General features: G+C 37.6%; 1 protein-coding gene across 1 annotated transcript in view; it reads right to left on the bottom strand.

The window, feature by feature from the left end:
• The window catches only part of l(1)G0196 (inositol hexakisphosphate and diphosphoinositol-pentakisphosphate kinase), a 313,327-nt gene extending 295,128 nt beyond the window's left edge, over positions 1 to 18,199 (bottom strand). Inside the window, exon 1 of the mRNA XM_090413234.1 lies at positions 17,916 to 18,199. Coding sequence (XP_090269360.1) covers positions 17,916 to 17,946 — 31 coding nt within the window. The 5' untranslated portion in view covers positions 17,947 to 18,199. The remainder of the gene's footprint in view (positions 1 to 17,915) is intronic.
• Between the last annotated feature and the right edge of the window lie 220 nt (positions 18,200 to 18,419).

Below are 18,419 nucleotides of genomic sequence, written 5' to 3'. Positions count from 1 at the left end.
ATTTGGCAGATGTTACAAATCCTACGTTCTATTGCACGCTGAGTTATTCTGAGTATCTTTTTCTTCTTTTCTTGTCGTGTTCCATGTTTCTGATCCATATGTGAGTGATGGCAGAATGTCACTATTAAATAGTTTTGCTTTCGCAGAGATGTTAAGATTTGGATCAGTAGGCGTTTCTTTTAGTCTGTTGAATGATAGCCATGCAGCTCTCTTTCTTTTTGCTAGTTCTTCAGATAAATCGTTATTCATATTTATTGTTTGTCTTAAGCAATTGTAGGAGTTGATTTGTTCTATGGGGATGTTATTAATACAGAGGTGACTGTCATTTGTTTAGATGTTTTCAATACATTGTTTTTTTTAGATTCATTTCTAAGCCTATCTTACTGCTGTTTGTGTATATCTTTTCACCCATTTCTTCTAGGTCTTTTCAAAGTTGTGGGATATCAGTACTAGATCATCGGCAAACATAAGGATTTGTAGTTTTTCATCATCTATGCTTATTCCTCCGTGTAGGTCTATTTTTTTCAGAATGTATTTTAAAGTGCTAGTAAATAGATTTGGGAGATCACGTCACATTGGCAGACCCCTCTCTTTATATCTATATTTAGAGGTTGATCAAATAGGGTTATTTGTGTGGTCTGATTTTTGTTAATTTCTTTAATATTAAAATTCTTTAATAGGGTCCACATTTATTTCCAGTAAGGCACTGATGACTGCATTGTGTCCTATGGTATCAAATGCTTCTATTTTTAAATCAATAAAGAGGAAACATAGAGGGATTTGGTATTCTCTGAATTTTTCTGTTAGTTGTGAAATGACCTGGATATTATCTATTGTGGAGAAGCCTCTTCTAAATCCTGCCTGCTCTCTACTGAAGTTGTCTTCAAGATTGTTTTGGATTCTGTTCAGTGTTACTCTGTTCATAATTTTATATATGTGAGAGAGTAGTCAGATTGGACGATAATTTTTTATGTCTTCCTTGTTCCTTTTTTGAATAGAAGTATGGTTTTTGAGGTCTTCCATATCTCTGGAATCTTTCTTTCTTTAAAGTACCACATGAATCTGAGAGCCAAGGATGACTAAATACCTCATCAGTAATTTGATACTAATGCATTCCTGTGTTATTTACATACTGCCATTCATTTAATGAGGGTGGGGTGATGCTCCCCAACCCCCTGTATTCTGATAAACACCTAAAACAATTAATTAATTTTGTCTTCTTATATATCCTAAAAGAAAAAGGACAAATTATTGAAATTTGATGAAATATGGAGAGGAGGTTTAAAGATTTTAAGATATGTTCTTTCTTGTGGTTATATCAGTTGCTTTAATATCATTTTGTTCTAGGTGTTTATCAGAACTTTCCAGACCCCCCCTTCATATATATATACACATATATGTTAAAGATACCAAGCTATTTTAAACTTGGTTTTAATCCATTTCTCAAGTAGGCAAACAGACAAGTAAGTCAAGTTTGCGCCTGCAAGTAGTGCAAGTCTGGGTGACCCGCAAAGTATTGCAAGTCTTAGGCAACTCATGGTAAAGGTGGAATAAGCTCTGATCACTATTCTTAATATTTACCCTTAATGCAAAGCAGATCTCCATGAGGAGATGTATGATGCTATGCATTAAAGGCAAGGGCCACTACCCGGACTGGTTTCGACCTTATTGAGATCTCATCAGTGGGAGCCAGGCTTAGAAATACCAAGGTTAAGTAATACAGAGCTTTTATAAGTATTTTATCAAAACAAGTTACCAAAAGGTGTTTTGACCTTATTAAATAAAAATCTCAGGATGAGAGATAGATGTAGAAAGTTTTTTACCTTGAGTATAATATATGTTAACCACGAGTTGCCTAAGACTTGCACAACTTTGCGGGTCACCCAGACCTGCAAAGTAGTGCAAGTACTACTTGCAGGAGCAAACTTGACTTACTTGGGAAATGGATTAAAACCAGGTTTAAAATAGCTTGGTATCTTTAACATATATTATACCCAAGGTAAAAAACTTTCTACACACACACACATATATATATCTCTGATGCAATGGATTTACTCAGGTATATGAGATAATTAAATAAATTTAATGACTAGAAGCCAGGAGATACCAAAATAGGAAAAATGCTATTTATTATGTGAGTGCAGAGATAGTTTTGTTTTCTTAAAAAACTTTATCAGATGCATAACATGAAAAGAGAAATACAAAAATATATACTATAAGAGAAACAACAGCTATAAATTAACTTGCAAACGTATTGCTGGCATTTGAAGGCATTCTTGATGCCATAGTATTGTTGTGCACGTTCATGCAGGCATGATCTTGTAAATGCCAAAGCTGGATAGCTGAATGGTGACAATCAGATAGGTTATAGTTAAGGTACAGATTGAGGACAATTTCTGTTGATTCCACAATTCTTCTCTCCATATGGCAGAACTAGAGCCAGTGCACTATCTAATCAGATTCTTAATTCTGCTTGTCCTAGCGAAGAGGATTCTGTAATTCATCCAGCGATCTGGAACAAATCAGAAAATACTTTTAGATGCTACAATGGAGTTATGCACCCAATGAAGTTTTCTAAGAAAACGAAACTAGTTATGCACTCAAATAATAACTAGTATTTTTTTCTATTTTGGTATCTGTGGGCTTCTGATCATTAAATTTATATATATTCACAGTGTGCCTAAAAGAAATATTCAAACTTCTTGATTGGGAAGAGAAAGGTCTGAAGATAAATGAAAAATATTTAAGCCATTTATGCTTTGCAGATGACTCAGTTATCTTTACTTCAACTGTGCATGAATTATACTTGTCTCCAATGAACTCCAAATTGATAGCAAAACAGCTGGCCTAAAGATAAATCTAAAGAAGACCCAAGTTATGTTCAATGGTTATGTCCAACCAGAAATAATCAAAATCAATAATGATGACACTAAACACAAGCGGAAGAAATGGAAGAAATTAAAAGACAATGCGATGCATGAGTGGAAAACATTTGAAAAATTATTCAGTCAATATTCAAAAGCCAATTATCATTATGCCTGAAAATTAAAGTTTTTAACCAATGCATTCTTCCTATATTGACATTTGGCTGTGAAACATGGACACTAAATGCAAAGGAAATTTAAAAATTAAGAACAACACAATTTCGTGTCAATGGGTTGACATTTCAAGCAATGGATATTGCTTGAAGACAAGATAAATGATGGACAAAAAAATTACTGGTTTGAATTCCACAAGAGGAAAAATGACCATGACGCAGACTCAAATCACAATGGATTGATATTGTCTAATTTGCAAGAGTGGGGAAGGAGAGCCATTGATAGACAGCTTTGGAGTAATCTTAGATATGCCTTCATTCAGCAGTGGATTGACAATGGCTGATGATGATGATGATGTTAAAACACCTGGTATGCCTCTACTTTTATCCATTCTGTAGTTACATTATTGGTTGCATAATTATTATCACATTCATATTTCCAAATGCTTTTATTAACTTGGAGGGTTTTTTTTTAAGTTATGGCTTAAAGCAGATCATTCATCTCCCTACCTGAATTCCTGATAATCCTCTTCACTCATCCAATACTCTAGATATTTTAACTAGCTCTCTCCTTCCAGGTACTTTGTTCAGGTGACTGCTCCTCTTGGCAATTCAGACCACAATTTTATCAAAGTTTTGCCTCTGGTGGAACATCCTTCCCTCAGCCATTCGCAACCTCATTTGCCCTAGCATTGCAACAATGCCAAGTGGAGGACTTGCATGAATTTTACTCCAAGGCCAGACTGTTTTCATTCTTCAGACTTAACTACCTGTTCTGATCTTGTTACAGAAATAATCCATACTGGAATGGAAACTTTCATTCCTCACTCTGTTCAAATTCCTGAATTCATATGTAAACCATAGTTCTCTAAAAAAAAGCATGCCAGGGCTCTCCAAGAAAAGCAAACAGACTTTCACAAGAGCTTGAGACCAAAACACAGGCTTCAAGCAGCCTACACAGCTGCCCACACTTGTGAAACTATACAAGAATCTAGACTTTGTCCTTTTAACAAAGGACAAAATCTAGATTCAACAAGGATAAATGTAGAAAACTTGCCGTTTGTGCCACCAGCAGTTGTGCCTTCTGGTCCCTTGCCAAAGCCATCAAGGCACAACTTTTGTCCATCTGTGCCTCCTCAATCTCACTAATGGTAGCATTGTAACATCGCCTAAAGACAAGGCTGATGGCATCATTCTTCTTGTCCAACTTCTACATAGATGACCATGGCAAATTACCTCCTTCCTTGTCTAGAACATTGCATCTCATGCCTCCTGTGACTTTCCACCAGAAAGACATAAGAAGAATCTTAAATAACTTTATTCTTCTTATGTCTATTACTACAAAAGGAAGCTGAATCTGACAGAATTCCCCTCACTGTGCTCAAGATATGTGCTCCTGAACTAACATCCATTCTCTATCATCTATTCACTAAACTGTACTCAGCTGGCATCCACCCTTCCACATGGAAGAAAGCTCATATACAATCAGTTCCCAAAAAAGGAACTAAATGCTTACCATCAAGCTATCGACCTACTGCTCTCACATCGGTTTTGTCTAAAGTAATGATTAAAGTAATAATAATAGATTATTACTATTACTTTAATAGTAAATTAAAGTAAATTTTGTCTAAAGCAGTTCTCAAGGTGTTGAAGTTGACAACAGTCAACTTCAACACCTTGAGAACTGCTATCAATGAACACCAGTATGGATTTCACCACTCTAGATCCACAGATTTCCGGGCCTATGTCACTCACATTTGGATCCATTCCATTAAAAGGTTTAGAAAAACCTGTTCTGTTGCTCTTGCCATCTCCAAGGCTTTTGATAGGGTCTGCCATTAAGGGCTTCAACGAGTTATCATCATTTGGACTGCCTTCGTCCTTGGATTGACAGTTTTCTCTGAAATCAATCCCTATGTATAATAGCAGATGGTGTTCTCTCCTCAGACTTTCCTGCCAATGTCACTCAGGCTCTTATTTCACCCTCTTCCTGATTTACGAGGTGGTATCAAAAAGTTTCGAGACTAGCTCAGCATACAAGAAATTACTTTATTTATCTAGGCTTACACACTATCACTTTCAAAATAGTCCCTTTGTATATCAATACAGCGCTCCCAGTGTTCTTGCCACTTCTGGAATGTGTCCTGGAAGTCTTCTTTTCGAACCATGTCAAGCACCCTCTGCGATTCGCACTGGATCTCCGCAATGGTGTCAAAACGGTCACCTTTAAGCTGGATCTTCATCTTCGGAAAGAGGGCGAAGTCTGCGGGAGCCAAATCTGGCAAGTAGGGTGGGTGCGGAAGTGAGATCATGTTGCTTCTGGCGAGAAACTCATGTGTGAGGAGAGCTCGGTGACAGGATGCATCGTCATTGTGGAGCATCCAGTTTTTCGAGGGCCACAGATCTGGTCACTTTTGCCAAATGTCCTCCCCCAGACTCCTTAAAAACTAGCAGTAGAACTCACTATTGATGGTCTGGTCCCTTGAGGATGAATTCTCGATGCACAATGCCGCGAATGTCAAAAAAAAAGATGAGCATGCACTTGGTCAAGCTGTGGACCTGCCTTGCCTTTTTCGGTCATGGAGATGATGGGCTCTTCCACTGTGAAGACTGTTGCTTCATCTCAGGGTCGTACTCGTACACCCAAGTTTCGTAACCAGTAATGATCCTCGACATGAAGGATGGGTCATCCACGGCATGCTGATGGAGTTCTTGGCCGACTTCGACGTGGTATTCCTTCTGCTCCTGGGTCAGCAGCCTGGGGATGAACTTGGCAGCAACACACCGCGTGTTCAAAGCACATGTGAGGATTGCCTGGACTGTTCCGTATGACACACTGACAATGGCAGCAATGTTGTGGAGTGTTCTCCGACGATTCTCATGCACAAGTTGCCGAATGGTTTCGATATTTTTGGGAGTTGAGCTCGTTGAAGGTCTTCCTGATCTCTCATCGTCTTCTAGTGATGTTCTTCCATTCTTGAAGTACATGTGCCACTCAAAACACCTCAAATGACTCATTGCAGCATCACCGTAAACTTGCCGAATCATGTCAAACATCTCTGTGGTAGATTTACCCAGTTTCATGCAGAATTTCACGTTTGCTCTTTGTTCTAACTTGCTGTCCATGATGAAATAGCAGATGTGGTAACGCAGGTGGCCAGAATAGCATCAGTTGCACAGCTCCTGATGTACACAGGACGATGTCTTTTGGCACACTGACTTATGAAGGTAGGTGCTCCCTGCGACTGTGCGTGCAGCCTTGTGCTGCCATCTGTTGGTGTGTTACAAACCTAGTCTCGAAACATTTTGATACCACCTCATATATACACATAAATGACCTACTCTCATTGACTGCATACTTTATTCAAATGTATGCAGTATATCCAGATGTCCAACATACAATGCCCACTATATCCTTTTGGCAGAAAGAGATCAGTAAAATACTGTCCAAATTAGATATAAAAAAGTCTCCTAGCCCTGATGACATTTCTCCAATAATAATAATAATCGCATGATGATACACAGCCGTGAGTCCACTTTATGGGGATGTACGGCACCATCTCGGTCTCCCCGAATTTTTTATCTGGGCTCCGGAACCGGCATAGTTGACGAATCAGACCTATGGCTGGGTCAGTATTACTGACTGTAATCCGTGTGTGTTCACTGGACCGGTTTGCCTGCATGCGGGATGAAAAACCCCAGATAAACTGGGGAAAACAAACCTGCTGTCCACGTCCAAGACCGGCTAACTTGACTATGGCTGAGGAAGATCCTTAAGCTCCCCACATCGTCGACGAGAATCGAACCTAGGACACTCCTTCCCCAGGCATATGGTTGCTAAGCGCATAGCCACTAGGCTAACCGCGTGGACGCCATTCCTCCAATTGTCTCCTGAAGGTTTGTGCACCAGAACTGACTCCTGTCCTATGCTGCCTATATATATATATATATATACACACACACACACACACACACACACACACACACACACACACACACACTGTCTTACTCCACTGGTATCTATCACACAGTCTAGAAATTGGTCTATATTCAACCCATTCCCAAGAAGGGTGACGAGTCACTGCCAGTATGGATTCTGTCACTGCTGATCAACAGGAGATCTGCTCACATGTCACCCATCTCTGGACAAAAGGGTTTACTAAGCAAGCTGCCATCGTTTAGTCTATCTCAAAACTCTGTAGTTGGATTGCAGGCTTTCTGTCTGGACACACTATGTGTGGTGGTGGATGGTTCCTAATCCTCTCACCATTCAACTAATGCTGGGGTTCCACAAGTTCTGTCCTCTCACCAACCCTCTTCCTGCTATATATCAATGACCTACTTCAGTTGACCTCCAACCGAATACACAGTTTTGCAGATGACAGCACATTGCACTTCTCCCTTTCTTTTGATAAACCTTATTCTGCACACACCTCGACCTACAAAACATCAACCACCACTGGTCTCAATTCTGATCTCCAAGCCATCCTCCAATGGGGTTCAGATATCCTAGTCAATTTCAATGCTAATAAAACCCAGTACTGTCTTATTTCTCATAAAAAAGAACCATCTTCTTCCAGTATTATTTTTGACAACACCCAAATTTCCAGACAATTTGATATTTCTCTTCTTGGAATTACCCTGACATCAAGCCTCTCCTGGCATAAACACATCACAACCATTGCATCCTCAGCTTCTTAAAAAACTAGAATTTCTCTTTTGCTCAAGACGTTACTTCACCCCTGAACAGCTGTTAACCTTATACAAATCACAAATCCGTCCAATAATTGAATACTGCTCTCACTTATGGGGTGGGCCCCCCAAAAGCCCCCCTCAAAACGCTTGACTCAATACAGAGTACAGCAATCAGACTAATTAATGACCCATCTCTTACCAACTCACTCCCCCCACTTTCACACAGACAATCGGTCTCCACACTATGTGTATTCTACAAACATTTCAATGGAAAATGTTCATCTGAAATAGCATTAATAATTCCCCCACTTAGTACTAAGCTTGTTGGAACACGTGCAGCTGCTGCTCAACATCCCTTCACAGTGCACCTTGAAACCCACAGAACAAGTTTCTTCTTCTTCTCCTCCTCCTTCATCCCTGCAACTGCTGTACTATGGAACAGTCTTTCCCCTAATGCATTTCCCAAGCAATACAATATACAGACTTTTAAATCAAATGTGAACAAGTACCTTCTTTCCCAACCCACCACCCATACCAACCTCTCATGTATGGGCTCAATATAAAAAAAAATCCACTCTTCCTACTCATATGACAAAGACTTACAGCGATCAAACATCTCAAGCTTCAATATCTATAATAACTGACCTGAACATCAATCTCCACAGTATCCTCGATTGGGGTGAAAGCAATTTAGTCAACTTCAATGCTTTCAAAATGTAGTTTTGCTTGCTTTCCCATAAAGAAGACTCCAGATCTTCTCCAATTACTTTTGATAATGCTCTGCTCAACAGTCAAGACCAAACCTTTCTCTCTCTTCTTGATATGACTCTTACATCAAACCTTTCCTGGCATAATCATATCACTTCGATAGCATCATCAGCTTCCATCTTATTTATATATTATGGCATACTCTCATAATATATAGATAAGATGGCTTCAATGATGTCTTTAATGAATTGATATTAATGACAAAAAAGTAAATGTTAATTATGCAAACTAGTCAAATGTATAGTTTATCATTGTCATTTTTTTTTAAATAAACTCAAACACTACTCCATTATTTCATAGTGTTTCCTGTCTGAAGCTGTTCGGTCCAGTATCCATTCATGTATCCTTCATATTGTTCATAGTTTCTTTATCACCATATAGTCACTATTCAGTCCTTATGGAAATAGATAGTGACTATATGTCACTATCCATTTCCAAAGATAGTGACATATAATATATATGATATCACACACACCTGGCACACAGTCTGCATATGTATAAAATCACATGAAAGTGTAATCTAGATGCATCTTTGCAGGAAGAAAAAATTACAGGGGTTGGGCTGCAGTTAGTCTTAATTAAATTGAAAAAGAGGTACAAAATTCCTCTTGATGAGGGATTTTGTGTATTCCTTACCCAATTATTGTGTAAGGAATGCATGATAAAAGCACTCTGACAGGGAATAGAATGAATCAGTAAGAGAATAATTCACAGTCTAAATGCTCTGTTCTATACAAAAACCTTCAAGGGACATCACTTGAAGGGACATTATTTTGAGGTTGAGGAGATTTGTAAAAAGAACTGCTCAGAAATGCAATAGAGTTTGATGAGAACAGTATGACAAAACTAATCAATCTCCAAAAGTAATATTTTCTTATCTGGAAATCCAGCTGTACTTCATGAAGTATAACTGGTATGTGTATACCTAGAAGGTCATATGAAAGTATATTTCACATACACTGTCATAACACTATTTTATAGTCATTTAAAACAGAGAAAAACATTTAACTAAGTAAAATGTGATATATTATATCACAAAAATAAAAAGCATACTGACACAAGCTTGGCATCTGCAGAGATCTACAAATATGTAAAATATAAAGTTTAGAATATAAGTACAATATCTATAAAAAAAAGTTACTTTAATTTAAACAGCTGTAATTCAATCATCTATGCGCTTGAAAACTTCAGCACATTATCCTCAAAAAAATAATGTAATCTGTAATGTCAGTGAAAGAACTATTAGCGCTTCCATAGTGCAATTGAAAAAACAGAACATTACACCTTTTTACTAGGAAGGATCCAAATTCATTTCTCATCGTAACAAGAAGAATCTTTATATGGACTTTTTCAACTGAGGTGAGTCAGCCTATCTCACACAGAGGTCACAAGGTTTTATCCTCCTAGAAACTTAGGTTTTTCATCCTCCCCACACACACTGCAAATCGGCCCAATGAGAACACAATTTTACAGACAAAAAATATTATTGGTGATGATGGATGGCATTATGTGTTGATGGCAATAGTTATGTTGTTGCAAGATTAAGTAAGGAAGACAGTGAGTTGTGTTGAGTAGTGTATCCTCCCACAATAAGTCATGGACTCCTTGTAGGTGTCATGTAATAATAGTAATAAACCAAATTTAATCCCATGCCACATCAACAAACTATTCACCATACTCCAAAACAGCTACAAAAAATAAAATACATGTTTTTAATATATCAATCCCATATATGAGAGGGATTACGAAGCCTCCACCACATCAGTATGCTTATGGACAAGTCACAAAAAAACTGTTGATATGTTTTTTGAACAAATAGAAATTTGCAGTCCTTAGGGAAAACTGAATGGAAAAGACTGTTCCAAGGCAAAGTAGAGGAAATGAAAGAGAATAACAAGCTGATTCAGCATGTATGCAGCTAGACAGTGTACACATGTTAACCAGCAGTTGCTCGTGTTTAGGAATTGGAGGAAAAATGGAAAGATAGTGTCAGCCAGTTCAGTATCAATGAAGATACCTGTAGAAGGGGCATAAGAATTCCATGCCCAATGTGGAACATATTAATACACTTAAAAAGCAAGATATACTTATCTTAAAGTGGAGTTTAATAAAATAAAAGTGAAGAAAAAATGGCTACATTTATTCAAGTATTGAGTATAAACTGAACAAATGCTACAGGTTCAAAGAAATATGTCAGGTGATAAGTCATTCCGAAGACTTTGCTATGTGGGATAAAATATCGGTTACTTATTATTTGTTGCAATATTATTTTGTTGCAATTATTGTCGGCCAACCAGGCTGGCATAATTGTTTAACCTTCTGGTTAAACAATTATGCTGGCCTGGTTGTTCGAGCGGTTAGCATATCCGCACTCCAGCCAAAAGGCTGTGGGTTCGAATCCTGCCATGGGCATGGATGTTTATGTTTGTCTGTGGAAATACCAGTGGTGGTAGTGGTGGCGGGCAGTAGATGGCATTGGTGGATTGAGTGGATGTAGAGTAGTGTCCTCCCTCAATGAGTCTTCGGACTCTCTGGAGGTGTCACGTAATAATAATTAATTACAGGAGATGGCTACTCAGCAGTAGGTTCATAATGTGCTCTAAACAGCCTACAATAATTAAATGTGGTGGCAGTGTTCCTACAGCAGGTTTGTGCATAGATTATTGTAAAATTATTGTAAAAAAGTGTGCTGAGATTGCTAAGATTCCATTCACATAACTTTATTACAGTATGTTGTTATAATTATTTTATTATTAGTTATTGTTGTTAATCTCGCACTGTGTCTAATTTATAAATTAAATTTCATCATAGGTATGTATGTATAGGAAAATACATAGCATATATAGGGTTCGGTTCTATCCACGGTTTCAGGTATCTGCGGGATGTCTTGAAATGTTTCCCCTCACAGATAATGGGGAAATTATTGTACTTCCTTCAACTTCCCAGGAATGGCCCTTTGTCCTTGTTCCTTCCCTTTGCATATGAAAATCTTCAAAGTGTCAATACAGTAAATACCATTCTCGTAGACAGGCTTATACGTTAGTTATGCATTATTAAATCACTTAAGGAATTGAACAACGTAGATACGAATATAAATTAAATTAAACTTTAATAAATATTTCCGATATTTCGGCAACGTCACGTTGCCATCTTCAAAAGGAACTTACAAAAAAAGAGCTCATTCACATAGGCACTACAACACAGTAATTGAGAATGAAGAGATGAAGCTATTGTTCTCCTAAAAGTCCTGAATTAAAATAAAATAATAAAAATTCTGAATGAAAAAAATGAAATATCTATTTCATTTGGCAGGCAAAATTCTACAAACAAATAGAGGGGACAGCCATGGGTTCACCATTCTCCCCACCCATGGCCAATTTCTTTATGGAGACCTTTGAAGAAAAAGCCTTAGCCTCTGCCCCACAAAAACCAACCATATGGCTTCACTACGTTGATGATGTGTTCGCTATATGGCCACATGGCTCTGAAACACTCCTCTTCTCCTTAACACACTTAAACAACCAACACCCCAGAATCAAGTTCACCCTGGAAAAAGAGAAAAACAACAGCCTCCCTTTCCTAGACATACTAGTCACCTGCCAGCCTGATGGAACCTTGGTTTTCTCAGTTTATAGAAAACCCACCCATACAGGCAGATACATTCACCAACAATTCCTCCCCCCCACACACACACACAACAATATGGAGTGGTAAAAACACCATACAACAGGGCTAAACTAATCTGTTCTAATGACATGGCCCTAAACACTGAACTAAATCACATCCTCAACACTTTCTCAGCTAATGGCTACCCCCCAAAAAAAAATCCAAAAAATATTAAAATCTACAAACCACAGCATCCCCTCCACAACAAGGATTATTCTAAATCCATCACCATTCCCTACATCCGAGGCACCTCGGAAAAAATTACCAAAATCTTGAAAAAAACATGACCTGACCTCCTGTTACAGGCCATACAGAAAATTGGCATCCCTTATCCGCTCCACTAAAGACCAACCACTTCTCCTAGACCTACCTGGTGTATACCAGGTCCCTTGCAGCTGTAAACTGTCTTACTTTGGCCAAACAGGCAGGACAGCGAATATCAGAATTGCTGAACACAAGAACTACATCCGTTTTCACAAGTACAGCCATTCTGGTCTTGTAGACCATGCTCTGGATACACGCCACAGAATACGGTAGAAGAAAGCTACAGTAATACACCGTAGTAAATACAAATTCGAAAGACTATTTATGGAATCAGCCTCCGCCCTAAGAAACTCTCCAAACCTCAACAAATTTGGTTGTATGAGACTGCCCCAAATTTGGGAGGCTTACATCAGCAGACTTTCAGTCCAACGGCCAAGAACACTTACTTAGCCCGGTAGAGGGCACCATCCGGACTTTTAGGAGAAGAATAGCTTCATCTCTTCATTCTCAGTTACTGTGTTGTAGTGCCAACGTGCACGTGCCCTTTTTTTTGTAAGAGTTCCTTTTGAAGATGGCAACGTGACATTGCCGAAATATCGGAAATATTTATTAAAGTGTAATTTATATTCGTATCTACGTTGTTCAATTCCTTAAGTGATATAATAAGAGTAAATACCATTGTATTTCCCTCCCCCTTGTCTTCTATCCATCAAAGTCTGTAGTTTGATCAGTTGTCCTCATAGAGAACATTCTAGAGCCCTGACATCATTTTCATCATCTGATTCTGCATTCTTTCCAAGATTACTGTAATCCTTCAAATCCTGGTGATCCTGAGCTCAGTAATCCAGATATGGCCTGATCAGAACGTTACACAATGGAACTATCAGGTTTATTTCTGTTGGTCTACGTCCTCTTCAATACCATGGCAAATTCTCTGGGTTGTTTTGAAAAGTTTTGCAATATGTCCACTGAAATTTCAATCTACTATCACCCAATGATCCCTTGCTTCCTCCACTTCTTGGAGAATAATTCCACCAAGTGAATATAAAACATTCCATATGTGGATCCCAAATTTCAAAACTTTACATTTAGCTGCATTTAACCGATATTCCCATTCATTCACCCACCTTTCCAGGATTATCAAATCATCTTGATGAACCAAACCATCCGTACTATTACTAATAACCGTCCCATCATGTATATAAACAACTGAATGGAATTCCCCAATACAAATTCCTGGGAACTCCACTTGTAACCTTCACACTCCCTAATACTGCTCTTCAATATACAACTCTGTGATATCTATCAGAAACTCAGTTACTAATCCAATTCATATATCAATTTACATACCAACTTGTCATGTAGTACCATGTCTAAATTTAAAATCCAAAAATATCACTATGTATATCTTAACTTCACCCACTGCTCATTACTCTAATATAAAAGGCAACTAGATTAGTAAAACAAGAGTGTCCCTTAACAAAACCAGCAAGCCTATATAAATGTTATTGTCCTCATCTTCCCAAATCTGAATTAGTTCTTACTAATTTTCCAAAACCACAGAAAAATACAAACTGGTCTATAGTCTGATAGCTCCATTCTACAGCCATCACAACCACTCTTCCATTGCTCAAGAATTTGATCTGTTGCAAGACTTTCATTAAACAGTCATGTTAATGGCAAGTTCCTTAGCATGTTCTCTTAATACACATGGAAATTCCATCTAGTTCCCCTGATTTACTAATATCTAGAGTACTAAGTGTCCGTGTGGTTAGCCTAGTGGCTTTGAGCTTCGCAACCATATGCCCTGGGAAGGAGTGACCTAGGTTCGATTCCCATCAGCAACATGAGGAGCTTAAGGATCTTCCTCAGCAATAGCCAAGCTAGCTAGTCTTGGGCATGGACAGCAGGGTTTTTCCCATCAGTTTATCTGGGATTTTTCATCCCGCAAGCAGGCAAACTGGCCCTGTGAACATACAGGATACAGTCATAGGATATAGTATGGCAAGGAAAGCAATGGAAAACCACCTTGCTCATAGTTATTTCCCTAGTATGGTAGCATATAGCTACCTCCATCAGCCGTATGGCTGAGGGAATAGAATAGAGTAGAGTACTCAGTATTCAGAAAGCATCTTCATTCACTTCTAATCCTTCACCTCTCCTAATCTGTAGGAAGGGGAGTAAAGCCTGCTTTAGCAGGGTGGAGCACTCTAATAAAGTAATCATTAAATACCTCAAATATGGTTACCTACCATTTCCATCTAGCAAGGTAATTCATCCACAATCACTGTTTCCTCATATAGGTCACAATATGAAAAAAACTCCCTGAAGTTCTCATTGAATTGCAGCATTAGTTTCCTTTCATTCTGATTTTTCTCTCCTTACTATACTAGTCACCTTCCTAGCCTAAGCCTCTAGTTTCTCTAGTCATCCATTTTACTCCAAATCACTTTATTTTCTTCACTCCAGGTATACAATCTGTCATTATGGTCAGGTTTTTCTTAACTATCTCCCATACACTACTGACCTGTCATCCTTCAAATTCTTTCAAGGATGCTTAGTGCAATTCCACTGCATTGCACTAAGCCAATTTCTAAGTCTACTATTGTTGCCTGCCTTATAATTCCACATAAATTCCTTCTGCCTTGACACCTCTGCATGCCTATTCATCCTCTAAGATTTCATGGTCATTCTCACCAACTGGGAACAAGTATGATATCTCAGTAACAACCAGATCCTCTGATTGCAACCAAGTCCAGAACTCTTCATCCACATATTCTCTCCATATGCTGCCTAAGAATTTCAAAAATTCAGTACCCTTCATGTATGTGTGTGTGTGTGTATATATATATATATACAATGTTCCCTCTAATTTTTTGCTGTGAGTGTGCGCAGAAATTTGCATGTGCAAAATTTGCCTTCTTTTGAAAAGTACGTGCGCACCCATACAAGTCACCATACTGATCATTTAAGCAAAAAAGTTAAAAGATTTTAGTTCACTCTTTACCTGCTGGTGTCAATGGGATGTCAGCCAGGTCACCCCAACTCCCCACCGTGTCTACTATTGTTGCCGTGGCGACTGTTTACTGGGGAGGCTACTGCCGTGTGTGGGAACACACACACACGGCAGTAGCCTCCCCAGTAAACAGTCGGAAATCACGATTCACAAGCCTTGGGCATGACAGGACTCAATCCGGAGACTTCGTGCATGTGAGGCCAACACGATACCGACTGTACTAGATAGGATTCTAAGTGTGTGTATTATTACCATCACCAAGTAAGTTGTGTGACATCGATCACAGAGCTAACATAAATATTTTATATGTATTTAATATTGATCTGATTAGAAGTAAGAAATAAAGTATAAAAAAAAAATAACACTAGTGACTGATTGCCTTTAATTAAATTTTCTAACTTTGCAAATAACTCTAAACATACATAATAAAAGATTCCCATTACTAATTCTCACCTTGTTAAACATTCATAATAAGTCCGTTACTAATTCTCATCTTGTTTAGTTCTAGCTTCTATCTCTTTATTTTTTCTCTCTTCTGTCTTTGGCATTCACCCACTCTTTATACACACTATCTAAATTAATTGAATTTCCATATAATTGGTAACTTTTCACTCTCATTAGCATAGCCAAATGACATTCTCCTAAACGGTTTCTAAGTTGGATTTTTATTTGATTCATTAGACTAAAACCTCGCTCACAGTCTGCACTAGATACAAGGAAGGTTCCTCCAATATCCATCAACTTTGCCAAATCACAAAACTGCTCATTTTGAAGAGCAAATACAACCATTTGTGTAAAATTTGATACCATTTTACATTTAATTTTTTCTTGTACAGAAAATTTGAAATCATTAAACTGACTAATTATTTCTGTAGTATCATCCAGAAAATCATGATATTTAAGACAAAGGGCATTAACATATTCTTTAAAATCTAGTGTGCGCATATTTTTTGCTTTGTGCGCTACTTGTAAAACGTGTGCACATCTTAGAGGGAACATTGTATATATATATATATATATATATATATATATATGTGTGTGTGCTGCCTCCTCTGCAGAATTTATATTTGTGTAGTTGAAGTCTCCCATAATGATCACTCACTTTGCACTTGCCAAACTAATTGGCATAAACATTTCCTGCTCATCATCTATATTTTCTGGCCTATGGCAGCATCCGACTAAATATCTCATGCTATCCACCTCTACCTTACACCATACTTTCAACGCCATTAGAATCATTTCCTCTGCTTCACCTCAAGACAACACAATTCATTTATCACACAAGTAACATTCAACCACCCTTTTCATTCCCTCTCTATCCTGTAGAAACATGCTTTACTTTGAATTCCTGTTGGAACTTCCTCAGTGAACCAAGTTTCAATGATACCAACAATCTTCAGAAAGACTGAGTCAACACCAAAAAAACTCATTCCCTTTATTCCTAATACTATACTGGCATTTGTATACAGAAAAACCAGCACATTGCAGAGATTGTTTCCTGAGACAAATGTCTCAATGTCCTGGAAGATCTTGTCCTGTTTTTACTGTCAAATTATGGATAAGATTTGAGGTCAGTGAAAATAAGGACAACATAAATGAGAGTACAGATTATGCATCTGTGATGAGTCCTTGGAAGTGTCACAATAATTAGTTATTCTCATGATTATTTAGCCTAAGAGATATTTTTTATAATCTTTTATGAATTAATTCATGCTAATATATTCAGGTATTTCCATAGTTTTGTTAGTTATTTTAAATGAGTGATGTGTACATATCATGCATTTGTTTAGAAAATTTATCATACTGGTCAAAAATGATTCCGGGAACATTTCTAAACAAAATTTTTAACATGTATCCCTCACACATTTCTAACTATGTCAATAAATGTATCCAGAAATGTACAATTGCAACTCGCAACACTGTCAACTTATCACAGATCAAATTTGCACACTTTACATGGTAAAGTTAACTTGTACATAAAATCCCACTCTCTGAAATAAACATTCCTTCTAATTTTCCCACATCACCTTGAATAGGGGGGGGGGAGTCAGCATTATTTTCTGAAGAAAATAATTTAGTTCATGGATTTTCTCCAGAAACAAGCACGCTTTTTATTTTTATTAAGTCACAACAGGCATGGTGATCTTTCTTGCCACACAATTACTTTCCACGAAATGCCTTTCCATATTTGAATGATGCATACTTGCTTCCCAGTAAATTTATTTAAGCAAAACATAAATAAGTAAATAAAAAATAGTTTTTAAATCAAATTACATTTCATGTAAAAATATAAAAGGATAAGTCTATGCATTTTGCCATATGACATGAAGAAATTGATTGAGTAAACAGGTAAGGTAACCGATGTTTAGGCCTCATTAGCAGGAAATCGCTTCTTTCCCTTACTTATCTCGCCTAGCCTGTAAATATGCAATGACATCACTAAGTTAAAAAAAAAAAAAAGTAATTTACCCATTAAATTCGTCCTGCTATACTCAGGCATTAGCCGGTTAACCGGCGCTTTCACTACAGGCAAGAAATGAATCAGCCTGAACAGGAATACAGAAGAGAAAGCAATCCACTTAATGATGCGCTATACTCATTGAAAATAGAAAGGGAAAAATTAATAATTGAACTACTTTGAATTAAAGGGATATCTCAGCTAATAGAGAGAAAAAAGAGAAAGGAAGACAAATTAACTGTTAACAAGCCCATCACGTAAAACACGCTACAAAGTAGCGATTGATCGTGACAGATCGCACTAACAAATTGTTCAACATAAATATTGAAAATGAACTGACATCTGACGGCCGAAAATGGTATTCATAAATATTATTAGTCAGTATCTTTAAGGAAAGGAGGGGGCGGAAAGTAAAAACTTGGTGTTTCAAACATGAGCTGTTTCATACTATTGGAAACAAATCTCTTGAAAGGTGTTGATAGACATAGCATTAAAGCCTATAATAATGATAAAAC

The sequence above is a fragment of the Typopeltis vanoorti genome, chromosome 23 (genome assembly GCF_054136105.1).
Source record: "Typopeltis vanoorti isolate ZY-2024b chromosome 23, IOZ_Tvanoo_1.0, whole genome shotgun sequence".
In the NCBI taxonomy this organism is placed as follows: domain Eukaryota; kingdom Metazoa; phylum Arthropoda; class Arachnida; order Uropygi; family Thelyphonidae; genus Typopeltis; species Typopeltis vanoorti.
This window is presented reverse-complemented; position numbering and strand designations above follow the sequence as displayed.